Source organism: Lathamus discolor, chromosome Z, assembly GCF_037157495.1.
Source record: "Lathamus discolor isolate bLatDis1 chromosome Z, bLatDis1.hap1, whole genome shotgun sequence".
Classification (NCBI taxonomy): domain Eukaryota; kingdom Metazoa; phylum Chordata; class Aves; order Psittaciformes; family Psittacidae; genus Lathamus; species Lathamus discolor.
This window is the reverse complement of record NC_088909.1, coordinates 48,513,841-48,527,009: the sequence shown is the minus strand read 5'-3', so window position 1 is coordinate 48,527,009 and position 13,169 is coordinate 48,513,841. Positions and strand designations below refer to the sequence as shown.

The window sequence follows — 13,169 nt, the reverse complement described above, 5'->3', positions numbered from 1 at the left end:
AGGTGGGTAAGCAGCAGAGGATATCCGTGTTGGTGGCACTGTGCCAGAGGGCTCCCTGTGAAGGCCATGTGCAGCTCCTGGTTTCTGTCCTAAGACATTAGGCTCAGAAGCAGGCCCTGGACATCTGCCCTTAGGGGAGCTGATGTCTCCGTCAGAGAAGAGTGGTGGCCAGTGAGGCTTTAGAGAGGCGGAGTCTTACACGTGTAAGTAAGTGAGAATATCCATGTTGGAGGGGCTGCAGGTTCGGGGTTGAACTTCTGGTCACGATTTCCCTCTCGGGGCTGGGACCGGGGAGCGGCCGAGGGGCCCGGCGGGGCTGGGGGCGCGGGGAGCCGCTGCGGGCCCGGCCGTGCCGAGGCGAGGGGGTGGCGGGGCCGGCCCCGGCGGGCAGCGCGGGCTGAAGCCGGGCCCGTGCCGGGCGGCGCACGGGCCGGTGTCGCTCCCCCGGCGCGGGCCGATGGGGCCGGGCCTTGCCCGGCGGCCGGTGGAGCGCGAGCGGCCGGTGCGTCCGTTGGCGGGGAGCGCCATGGAGGGCCTGCGGCTGCCCGGCGCTGTCAACCCCAGGCACTTCCCGGCCAAGCTCTGGCAGCTGGTGAACAGCCCGCGCTGCGGCTCCGTGCGCTGGGATGCCCGTGGCGAGGGGCTGGTCGTGGACCGGCGGCTCTTCGAGCGGGAGCTGCTGGGCGCGGAGCCGGCCGGCGAGGGGGCGGCGCTGGGCCCGGAGCTCTTCAAGACCAGGAGCTTCGCCAACTTCCTCCGGCAGCTGAACCTGTACGGGTTCCGCAGGCTGGGGCCGGGGCCGGGGCCGGGGCCGGGGCCCGGGCCCCTGCAGGACCCGGCGGGGGACATTGGCGGCAGCTCCGCCGGGCCCCTGCTCCACTTCCAGAGCCCCCATTTCCGCCGCGGCCGCCCCGAGCTCCTCGTGCGCCTCAAGCGCCTGACGAGCGCCAAGAAGGCGAAGCTGGCGGCCGGCCCGGAGCTGCCCAGCCGCCCGCCCCAGCGCCCCCAGCGCCCGCCCTCGACGCTCGGCGAGGCTGCCAGGCCCGGTGAGCTGGGGTGGCCCGGGCTGCGGGCCGAGAAGCACTGGGGGCTGTGGGGGTTGGAGATCGGCCCCCCCGCAGGGAGCAGGGTTGCCCGAGCTTGCTGGCGGCCGCTCAGCTCCGCCGGTGCGGGAAAGCCGCTGTTGTTCGTGCGGGGAGATGCGCTGCCAGCAGGCAGGGGGAGCGAGGTTCGCGCGTGGCTCAGTGACTGGGAGAAAACCCCAGGACAAACTTGCCCACAGAGTTTTCAAGCTGACAAGCAGGTATCCTTTATTGCGGCGCCGGGAGACGCGGGGGATAGCTCCCCCTAACGCGTGTCTCCCCGTTGCTCCCCAGGCCGGCCTTACATAGTCCCTGGGCATACGTACATGACGTCATTTTCCAGAAAGTTCCCCGCGTGCGTACAGAGTTGTGGTGGTGGTCTCTGAGGGTCGTTCACTTCTTCCAACAGTCTTCATCGCTTCTGGCAGCCTTTGGAGCACGCGCAGTAGATGCTCAGACCAGTTTAATTGGTTCGTTAGCGCCAGAGACATAAGAATCCTCCTGTCCTCCTGCTTATCAGTTAGGTTAGCTGTAGCCCATCCTGGACACCTGCCCTTCCCAGATACTCCTTGCCCCTGTGCCCTGTTCTTCTAGACTGGTTCTCTTAAAACCCTGTCAACTATAACAATTTCCCTCGTACAAGAAGGCTCAATGTGTTCTCTAGCAGCACTCTTTTTTTTTCTATGTATCATGCACTTTAGTAATTTTCCATTGCTACTGTTACAAAGCCATCAAACTTAACATTACTTAAAACTGATTCTAAAGGTTCGTGTATTCCATTTGTGATTTTGTGTCCCCCCTGCCTCATCAGTCAGTAAGAGCGCCCTCACCCTGCCTCTGTGGAGCGGGCACAGCCCTACCAGATAGGTGAACGCTACTTCTCCTTGAGGGGTTGCTCCATAAGCTGTCGTTAAATCCGTGTGAAGCGATGGGTAACCGTATGAGGGCAAGTACCATTTCATGAAACCGTAACTGACTGAGAGAGGAAACCACAGAAGGTTAAAGGGAGTATCTTGGAAGTAACAAAACGGCAAAGCCTGAGCTTTTTTAGACTCAACCGAACCGGCTGAGCTGCCTGGAAAAAAGCTGGCTTTGGTTTTGTTTTCCTTGACAAACCGAATGGCTTGTGATGGAGTGCTCTCAGAGTCACGTTTAGGATTTGGACGTTGCCCTTGCCTTGGCTGCCCGTGTGCTGTCAGCGCTGGAGTTCGGTAGAGCCGTGTTTCACGATTCCCCCTTTATTTTACCTTGCTGCCTGATGTAACGCGCAGCACTCCCTCAATGGCTTGTGCCGGTTTAGTCAGCTCCTGCCCATTTGGATTTATAGTAGCACATTTCTAAGTAGCGGCCACTTGCTCCTGAGGGTTTCAGGAGACTGAATGCTCCAGAGGTGACTGTGCGTTGGCACAGCACTGATGTTCCTGTGTGTTCAGGTGTTAGTGCTGCAGCAGCTAGCGTGTGTTTAGGTGTAAGAACAGAGGCTGTTTCTGGATGAAGAGCATTGGAGCAAATCCCTTAATCCTTGTTTGCCGTTGTTTTGCAGGACTGGTGACTGTAGGACAGGCTCCCCAACCTTGTCATCCAGGCAGCTTCTTTCCTTCCTCCGACAGAGCGGCCTCATGCCAGGACCCCCCTGCCTTCCAGGCGACGACATCCCAGCAGCCGCCGGTCCCTTCCAGACCATGGCAGGGTTCCGTTGGGTCGCTGCCAGGGCACGGGGCTTCCCCAGCTCTCCCAGGCCAGGGGGCTCCTTTTCCCGTCCTCCACAAGTGTTCCACGGCGGTCACGTACACTCTCCGGACCGTGTGCTCGCTTCTGCCGCTTCAGCGAGGGGCTCCAGCCGGTGCTTCCGTTCCAGACCCCGCCAGCTGCGCGTCTCCAGGGCAGTGCTTGCAAGCCCCGGATCCAACACGTACGGCAAAAGTTCTTCACTTGCTGCTCGAGAACTTACTGCAAAGTGATGCATGAAATGTTTTTCCCCGGTGCTCCGTCACTGTGTGTGTGTCTGACGTGTGTGCTTCCAGTGAGATGTGTGTGCCGGGTCCGTTACTTGCTAACAGCCGGTGACAGAATGGGCTTTAGCTGCTCATTTCTTCTGGCTCTGATGAGATGAACTGTATGAGAGACAGAGGAGCTCAGAAGTGCCTTCTCTGCAACGAGCAGGGGAGGACAAAGTGTGTGGGTGAAGCGGGTGTGTGTGGAATCTTGATTCAGCTGGAAGACCTGAAGTGTTACAAATGAATTGGCCCCTTTGCTCCTGCCGGCCGAGCCCATCAGTGGGATTTCCACAGGTGCAGTTTTTCTTGCTGTTCCATAAGGAACTGCTGCAGCTGGCAAAAAACCCCAAGAAAAGGTGTTGTGAGTGCAAACCATTCTTTTTGTGCACCATTCTGCACTTCGCGCCCATTCAGAATTGGTCACCGGTCTGGGCTTCTGCACGGTTATGTTTGTTCTCCTCCCCTTGATGTACAGGCATTACAGTGCGCTTGAGTCACGAGCTGCTTTCACTATAAGCTCTGCTGAGTGCAAGAGTTGTGCAGTTTCTACTTTACTCGTAGCTTCTTATAGCCTGTGATCTGGACTTTCCGTTTTACACTTGCCTCCTGCTTCACAAGCACTTTTCCCCTTTGGGTTCTTCCTTTTCTTCTCTTTAGAAACTAGGCTCTTTGTACCAGGTGTTTGTTTCCTTAGGATTCCTCCAGCAGGTTACAGCCAGTCTCTCCTTCGCTCTCTTGCACTGAAGGGCAGTAGCCCTTTAGGTTTCTTTGGTGGTTTTCTTGTGTTTGTCGACATCCTTTGGAGTTCCCAGGGAGTGAAGCCCAGGTACCATTAGATTTCTGGCACTGTCCAGAACTGTAATATGTTTGCAAGTCACAGAGTGTTCTTCTGAAAGATGTCCAGACTTCATCGTAAGGTTGCTCAGAATGAGCTTTTGAGGTAACAGGAGTCAGACACGAGTCTCGTGCTGCTGTGGAAGGATGTCCACTAGCTCGCTCCATGTTGTTTAGCTCTTGCGTTTGTTGCTCCCAGATGGGCAAAAGTTGATCGATTTCCTATGAAAAAGGGCAATAGGTATAGGTATTAAACCCCGTATTGGTTATCATAGCAGCTGTCTCGTGAGGAATCCCACGTAGGTGTCAGGCATTGCAAAGAAATGGGTCTGATCACGTGGCTGTCTCAAGTCACACTTGTACCGTTTAATTACTGTGAACGTTGGCCTAGATTTGATTTCATCAAGGATTTCTCCCTCGCCCAGAAGGACTGCAAATTTTGAAGATTGTCTGTCCTGCCAGTAGTGCCTTTCCTTGTAAGTTCTCTCTGCCTGTCCCCAGAAGCTGAGGCCTGCAGAAACTGCTTCATCTACAGAGCTGCTTTTTGGAATAAGATGACATTTTCATTCCAGTGTGTGTGTGTGTGTGTGTGTGTTTGATCTGTGTCTACATACCTTAGACGAAATATGTTTTAAGGTGGAGAACTGAGTCTTACAGTCAGTGGGGAGGTCATAATACATTCCGGGGAGTTAGCTTACTGAGTGGTTACTGCAGTGTTTAATGCAAGTAAGCAATAGAACTGTGCACACTGGGCCCCAGTTCTGGCAGTCTGATCCCCGTGTCTGAATTTTGCAGGCATCCCGCAGTGTTCACCCCCTGGCCAGGGAGGTCCTCTGACTGTCAGCACCAGTGCTGCGGCGTCCACCGACTGCGCCTTTGTGCAGGTGAGTGCAGCGCACAGAGAGCAGGGGGAAGGGAGGAGACCCCATGCACGGACCACAGGTTTCTGGGCTTGCGGCAGGAAGGAGAGAAGTCTGGGACGGGATCTTATTGGGTGGCCTGGCTTATCGAATAGCAAAAGAACCTCAGTAAAAATGCCAGGGCTTCCTTTCGCATTCCAGCAGCATGGAGATGCTTTTTTTCCTCAGAGGGGGTAAGCAAAGCAAGCTCTGCTGGTGTGTGCTGAAAAAGGGTTGACCTGTGCAAGCCTGATCGTCCAGTTTCTTGTCTTGCAAAAACCAACCTTTTGCCCTTTTTGCCCGTTTTTCTGTTTTAATATGAGCTTACCCGGATCAAAAGGGCTTGAGATTTCCGAGCCTTAGTGTAGCCTCGATCGTTTCTCCTGGAGCAGGGTGGCAGGGGCTGTGCAGGTGGTAGAGCAGACCGTGCTTTTTGCCTGTGGATCTCACTGAGCTGTGGCCAATAATCAGCTCTACCTTGTGTGTGCTCTGGGGCAGACGCTTCCCTGAGGTCCTGCTGAGGGATGCAGCTAGCTAGAGCATTGATCATCCTGCCGTGCTTGTGTACTGATCATCAGTAAGCACTTGCACGGTCCTCAGAAGCAGTAAAATCCGTCAGCCCTGACTGAAAATGGTTGTGATTTTTTCACCTAGACATTCCCTGTGTTTTGTTTCTCGCAGAGTCCTGAAGTGCAGCCACCTTCTGCAGCTGAGTGCCTGCCCTCTGATGGGGCACATCATGCATCAGAGGACGTGGAGAAGTTACCAGAACTGAGTTATGAAGATGTGTTTCAGTTTTTCAAGGAGATGCGTGATTCACGAGGCGCTGATGTAGTGACACCGGAACCTGCGGAAAGCTGGGATGGAGAACTGTTTGAAAGCTACATCCGTGCGGCCATAGAAAGCGCTGCTGCTGCTGAAAGCGTGCAAGACGCTGTGACCACACAGGGGGCCCGTGAAGAACAGGGACAACAACTGGATCACAACCCAGCTCGCCCCTCCAAAATGTTTCGTGTGGAAGGACTGTTTAGTGCTGCTCAAGTAAGTGCTAAATGGAGGTAAAAGTCCCCAGGAATGGGCAGGTTCAGCTCCTCACTCGTGAAATGTGGGCTCTGGCTGGCGAAGGTAGTGAGCTAGAGTCCTCCTTCCTCCTCTTATTTTTTATGCCTAGGAGTTGTGTTTCGGATGTTAGACAAGGGCATTGCTGGCCAAAGGGTTTTCAAAAGCCCTTGTTAGCAATCCTCATGCCATACACAGAGAGAGCACGTTTCCAAGAGCAAATAGCACAGAGCAGTGGGTTTCCTGCGGGAGCAGGAGGCGTGTTGGGCGGTACTTGCTGTCCCCGGAGTGTTCAGTTTCTGTATTTGAACAGGCCTTTTGGACTGTTAAGACACAACTTTGTCAAAGAACGTGCTTGTACTTCTCTTCATGCGCACAGGCTTCGCCTTTCATATGTATAACAGCGAGTACCAGCGAGACTCAAGGTGGAGACTGTGAGTTTTGGAATCACTGATACCTCATTAGCAAGCGATTCCCACCCAGAAATGTGTGGCTGCGTGCACAGTTTTGCATGGCACAGCTCTGTCAGGTTGTTTGAGCTGGATCTGCCGTTACTAATACACGTGTTGGGAAGAAGGAGTGCTCCTGGATTTCTTTTGGCTTATTTCTTGTCGGTGGTTTGATAACTGAGGGCAAAGTTAAGGCGGTGAGGACATGTCCCTTAAGTTTGCGGATTCTGATTTTTGGATTCCTTGTTTTGCTTAGCCTGACATTTTGTAAGAGCCTGAATTTCAGTTTGGCAACCTTAATTCTGGTTTCAAAACATTCCCCGTGTGCTCAGCACTTCTCAGGTGCCCTTTTGGAGTGGAGAAGGGCAGTTCTTGTTTTGTGCCTGCAGTGAAAAGAAGAAGCTATTGAGCGATCTTTGGGTTTATTTCATTTTTTGGTGTGTTTATTTAAAGGAGAATGCGAGCGTGAGATGTGAATCGGTGACGGAAGAGAGAGGGCTGACTTCAGGACCCGAGGCAGTGAACAAACCTTGTCTTGCAAAGACCAACTTTTGCCCTTTTTGCCCGTTTTTCTGTTTTAATATGAGCTTACCCGGATCAAAAGGGCTTGAGATTTCCGAGCCTTAGTGTAGCCTCGATCGTTTCTCCTGGAGCAGGGTGGCAGGGGCTGTGCAGGTGGTAGAGCAGACCGTGCTTTTTGCCTGTGGATCTCACTGAGCTGTGGCCAATAATCAGCTCTACCTTGTGTGTGCTCTGGGGCAGACGCTTCCCTGAGGTCCTGCTGAGGGATGCAGCTAGCTAGAGCATTGATCATCCTGCCGTGCTTGTGTACTGATCATCAGTAAGCACTTGCACGGTCCTCAGAAGCAGTAAAATCCGTCAGCCCTGACTGAAAATGGTTGTGATTTTTTCACCTAGACATTCCCTGTGTTTTGTTTCTCGCAGAGTCCTGAAGTGCAGCCACCTTCTGCAGCTGAGTGCCTGCCCTCTGATGGGGCACATCATGCATCAGAGGACGTGGAGAAGTTACCAGAACTGAGTTATGAAGATGTGTTTCAGTTTTTCAAAGAGATGCGTGATTCACGAGGCGCTGATGTAGTGACACCGGAACCTGCAGAAAGCTGGGATGGAGAACTGTTTGACAGCTACATCCGTGCGGCCATAGAAAGCGCTGCTGCTGCTGAAAGCGTGCAAGACGCTGTGACCACGCAGGGGGCCCGTGAAGAGCAGGGAGAACAACTGGATCACAACCCAGCTCGCCCCTCCAAAATGTTTCTTGTGGAAGGACTGTTTAGTGCTGCTCAAGTAAGTGCTAAATGGAGGTAAAAGTCCCCAGGAATGGGCAGGTTTAGCTCCTCAGAGCCTGAATTTCAGTTTGGCAACCTTAATTCTGGGTTCAAAACATTCCTCGTGTGCTCAGCACTTCTCAGGTGCCCTTTTGGAGTGGAGAAGAGCAGTTCTTGTTTTGTGCCTGCAGTGATAACAAGAAGCTATTGAGCGATCTTTGGGTTTATTTCATTTTTTGGTGTGTTTATTTAAAGGAGAATGCGAATGTGAGATGTGAATCGGTGACGGAAGAGAGAGAGCTGACTTCAGGACCTGAGGCAGTGAACAAACCTGCTGCAGAAGAGGCAGGGTCGTCTGTAAAGCCGCGGTGCAGGAAGAGGAGACAGAGCTCACGGCAGGGTAAGTCCCTGGTAAGAGATCCTGCATTTTTTAGAGGTGGCCAAGACAGCTGCTCTGAAACTCTTCCAGGAAGGGGAGATCACAGGAGTTGAGTTACTGTCTGCAGTGTAAGTACCTCACTGGGCCTTCAGTTCAATTATTACACTGGTCTGAGCTCTTAGCGTGCTTCGCGACACGCTTCTATAGCTAAGCTGGTGCTGAGGACTCCTAGGTGGACAAGGGACTAAATTCTCTCAGTCAATAAAAGCCGAAGTTGTGGGAGTTGTGCCAGACCCCTGCATGTCACAGTACACAGCACTGAGATGCAGGCTGGAGACATGTTTGCTGGAGGGTGACAGTGCCACAAAGGGAACACTGACTAGTGAAGTGACTGTTGAAGTAAGCGGGGAAAAACCCACCACGGTGCCGAAGTTAGTGCACGAGTCCAACCTTTCTGGCTCAGATGACTAAATAAATTTCATACCAGCCTGCTGATAACGTGTGCTGAAACACAGGAGAAAAACACCCTCAGACTTTCGAGTCGTGCGTGCTGCCAGGTGAGCCAGAGCCAAGGCCTGATACTTCCTCGGTGTTGTTTGCTCCCTAGATCCCCAGGAGCCGGAAGGTGGAGCCTGTAAGCGGGGCTGCTTCTGGAGGAAGACAGCAGAGTGAGGAGCGTGTGAACACGTGGAGCAGCTGCCGGCTGGCTCCGTCCTGCGAGTCCGGCAGCAGCGCTCCGCACACAACCGGGACCTGGGTTCAGGGTCACACCTCTTCTGTTCCGTTTCCTGACTTTGAACTTACAGATAGCTTTATTCGTGAATTTGTGTGTTACTTATAGCTTTCTTCATAAATGCGTATGTTATTTATAGGTTTCTTCATAAATTTGTATGTTACTTATAGACTTACTTATAAATTTATGTCATGTACACCTTTCTTCATAAATTTGTATGTTGTTTATAGCTATATTTATAAATTTATAGGTAATGTATAGCTTTTTTCATTAATTTGTATGTTATTTCTAGCTATATTTATAAATTTATAGGTCATGTATAGCTTTTTTCATTAATTTGTAGGTTATTTATAGCTATATTTATAAATTTATAGGTTATGTATAGCTTTCTTCATAAAATTTTATGTTATTTACAGATATATTTATAGGTTATGTATAGCTTTCTTCATAAATTTGTATGTTATTTATAGCTATATTTATAAATTTATGTCATGTATAGCTTCATAAATTTGTATGTTATTTATAGCTATATTTATAAATTTAAGGTCATGTATAGCTTTTTTCATTAATTTGTATGTTATTTCTAGCTATATTTATAACTTTATAGGTCATGTATAGCTTTTTTCATTAATTTGTATGGTATTTACAGCTATATTTATAAATTTATAGGTCATGTATAGCTTTTTTCATTAATTTGTATGTTATTTATAGCTGTATTTATAAACTTATAGGTCATGTATAGCTTTTTTCATTAATTTGTATGTTATTTCTAGCTATATTTATAAATTTATAGGTCATGTATAGAGTTTTTCATGAATTTGTATGTTATTTATAGCTATGTTATTTATAGCTATATTTATAAATTTATAGGTCATGTATAGCTTTTTTCATTAATTTGTTTGGTATTTATAGCTATATCTATAAATTTATAGGTCATGTATAGCTTTTTTCATTAATTTGTATGTTATTTATAGATATATTTTTTAATTTATAGGTTATGTATACCTTTCTTCATAGAATTGTATGTTGTTTATAGCTATATTTATAAATTTATAGGTCATGTATAGCTTTTTTCATTAATTTGTATGTTATTTATAGCTATATTTATAAATTTATGTCACGTATAGCTTCATAAATTGGTGTATCTGTATTTATAGCTTTATTAATAAATGTGTACTTTATAGATTTATTTATAAATTTATAGATTTCTTAATAAGTTTGTATGTTATTTATTGATATATTTATAAATTTATAGGTCATGTATGGCGTTTCTCATGAATTTGTATGTTATTTATAGCTATATTTAGAAATTTATAGGTCATATACAGCTTTTTTCATTAATTTGTATGTTATTTATAGCTATATTTGTAAATGTATAGGCTATGTATATCTTTCTTCATAAATTTGTATGGTATTTATAGCTATATTTGTAAATTTATAGGTCATGAATGGCGTTTTTCATGAATTTGTATGTTATTTATAGCTATTTTTATAAATTTATAAGTCATGTATAGCCTTTTTCAAAAATTTTTATGGTATTTATAGCTATATTTATAAATTTATAGGTCATGTATAGCTTTTTTCATTAATTTGTATGTTATTTATAGCTATATTTATAAATTTATAGGTCATGTATAGCGTTTTTCAGGAATTTGTATGTTATTTATAGCTATATTTATAAATGTATAGGTCATGTATAGCTTTTTTCGTTAATTTGTATGTTATTTTTAGCTGTATTTATAAATTTATAGGTCATGTATAGCTTTTTTCATTAATTTGTATGTTATTTATAGCTATATTTGTAAATGTATAGGCTATGTATAGCTTTCTTCATAATTTTGTATGGTATTTATAGTTATATTTATAAATTTATAGGTCATGTATGGCTTTTTTCATGAATTTGTATGTTATTTATAGCTATATTTATAAATTTAAAGGTCATGTATAGCCTTTTTCATTAATTTGAATGGTATTTATAGCTATATTTATAAATTTATAGGTCATGTATAGCTTTTTTCATTAATTTGTATGTTATTTATAGCTATATTTATAAATTTATAGGTCATGTATAGCGTTTTTCATGAATTTGTATGTTATTTATAGCTATATTTATAAATTTAAAGGTCATGTATAGCCTTTTTCATTAATTTGAATGGTATTTATAGCTATATTTATAAATTTATAGGTCATGTGTTGCTTTCTTCATTAATTTGTATGTTATTTATAGCTATATTTATAAATTTATAGGTCATGTATAGCTTTTTTTATGAATTTGTATGTTATTTATAGCTATATTTATAAATGTATAGGTCATGTATAGCTTTTTTCATTAATTTGTATTTTATTTATAGCTATATTTATAAATTTATAGGTCATGTATAGCTTTTTTCATTAATTTGTTTGTTATTCATATATATAGTTATAAATTTATAGGTTATGTATACCTTTCTTCATAAAATTGTGTGTTGTTTATAGCTATATTTATAAACTTATAGGTCATGTATAGCTTTTTTCATTAATTTGTATGCTATTTATAGCTATATTTATAAATTTATAGGTAATGTATAGCGTTTTTAATGAATTTGTATGTTATTTATAGCTATATTTATAAATTTTTAGGTCGTGTATGGCTTTTTTCATTAATTTGTATGTTATTTATAGATATATTTATAAATTTATAGGTTATGTATATCTTTCTTCATTAAACTGTATGTTATTTATAGCTATATTTATAAATTTATGTCATGTATAGCTTCATAAATTGGTGTATTTTTATTTATAGCTTTATTAATAAATGTGTACTTTATAGATTTATTTATAAATTTATAGATTTCTTAATAAATTTGTTTGTTATTTATAGATTTGTTTATAAATTTAAATGTCATTTATAGCTTTCTTCATAAATTAGTGTTATTTATAGCTTTATTAATAAATTTGTATGTTATGTCTAGCTTTCTTCATAAATTTGTATTTTATAGCTTTATGAATAAATTTGTATGTTATTTATAGCTTTCTTAATAAATTTATATGTTACTTATAGCATTCTTCATAAATTGTATGTTATAGCTTTATTATTTGTTATTTATAGGTTTCTTAATAAATTTATGTTAGAGCTTTCTTCATAGATTTTTATGTTATTGATAGCTTTCTTAATAAATCTATATGTTATTTATAGCTTTCTTCATAATTTTGTATGTTACTTATAGCTTTATAAATTTCTCATTTATGGCATTCTTAATAAATTCGGTTGTTATTTATAGCTTTATCAATATATTTGTTATTTATAGTTTTCTTAATAAACTTATATGTTGTTTATATATTTCATCATAAATTTGTATGTTATTTATAGCTTTCTTCATAAATTTGTGTTATTTATGGCTTTTTTAATAAATTTATATGTTACTTATAGCATTCTTTATAAATTTGTATGTTATTTATAGCTTTATTAATATATTTGTTTTTTGTAGGTTTCTTAATTTATGCTATAGCTTTCTGAATAAATTTTTATGTTATTTATGGCTTTCTTAATAAATTTGTATGTTATTTATAGCTTTCTTAATAAAGTTGTATGTTATTTATACATTTCTTCATAAATTTGTATTTTATAGCTTTATTAATAAATATGTTTGTTATTTATAGCTTCATAATTTTGTCATTTATGGCTTTCTTAATAAATTTGTATGTTGTTTATATATTTCTTCATAAATTTGTATTTTATTTATAGCTTTCTTAATATATTTGTTATTTATAGTTTTCTTAATTTATGTTATATCTTTCTGAATAAATTTGTATGTTATAGCTTTCTGAATAAATTTGTATGTTACTTATAGCTTTAAAAATGTTGTCATTTATGGCTTTCTTAATAAATTTGTATGTTATTTATAGCTTTATTAATGTGTATGTTCTTTATAGATTTCTTAATAAATGTATATTTATAGATTTATTTATAAATTTAAATGTCATTTATAGCTTTCTTCATAAATGTGTTATTTATAGCTTTATTAATAAATTTGTATGTTATGTATAGCTTTCTTCATAAATTTGTGTGTTTTTTATAGCTTTCTGAATACATTTTAATGTTATTTATAGCTTTCTTCATAAATCCGTATGTTATTTATAGCCTTCTTAATAAATTTATATGTTACTTATAGCATTCTTCATAAATTTGTATGTTATAGCTTTATTAATATATTTGTTATTTGTAGGTTTCTTAATAAATTTATGTTAGAGCTTTCTTCATAGATTTTTATGTTATTGATAGCTTTCTTAATAAATCTATATGTAATTTATAGCTTCGTAAATGTGTATGTTACTTATAGCTTTATAATTTCTCATTTATGGCTTTCTTAATATATTCCTATGTTATTGATAGCTTCATCAATATATTTGTTACTTATAGCCTTCTTAATAAATTTGTGTGTTATTTATAGCTTTCTTAATATGTTATTTAT

At 42.3% G+C, this 13,169-nt stretch overlaps 1 protein-coding gene across 1 annotated transcript; it reads left to right on the top strand.

Moving 5' to 3' along the window:
* The first annotated feature begins 457 nt into the window (after nucleotides 1-457).
* LOC136005958 (heat shock factor protein 5-like) lies at nucleotides 458-8,657 on the top strand. Its single transcript, XM_065663854.1, has 8 exons — nucleotides 458-1,046; nucleotides 2,626-3,005; nucleotides 3,258-3,260; nucleotides 4,720-4,797; nucleotides 5,494-5,853; nucleotides 7,266-7,625; nucleotides 7,862-8,006; nucleotides 8,593-8,657. The coding sequence occupies exons 1-8, from the start codon at nucleotides 458-460 to the stop codon at nucleotides 8,655-8,657; spliced, it is 1,980 nt and encodes a 659-aa protein (XP_065519926.1).
* Nucleotides 8,658-13,169: the final 4,512 nt, after the last annotated feature.

Bases quoted from the DNA above. Each gene is read 5' to 3' on its own strand.
- LOC136005958 (XM_065663854.1), top strand. From the start codon at position 458: ATGGGGCCGGGCCTTGCCCGGCGGCCGGTGGAGCGCGAGCGGCCGGTG. The intron at 1,047-2,625 runs GTGAGCTGGGGT...GTTGTTTTGCAG, and splicing joins CGGCGAGGCTGCCAGGCCCG to GACTGGTGACTGTAGGACAG. The intron at 7,626-7,861 runs GTAAGTGCTAAA...GTTTATTTAAAG, and splicing joins GACTGTTTAGTGCTGCTCAA to GAGAATGCGAATGTGAGATG.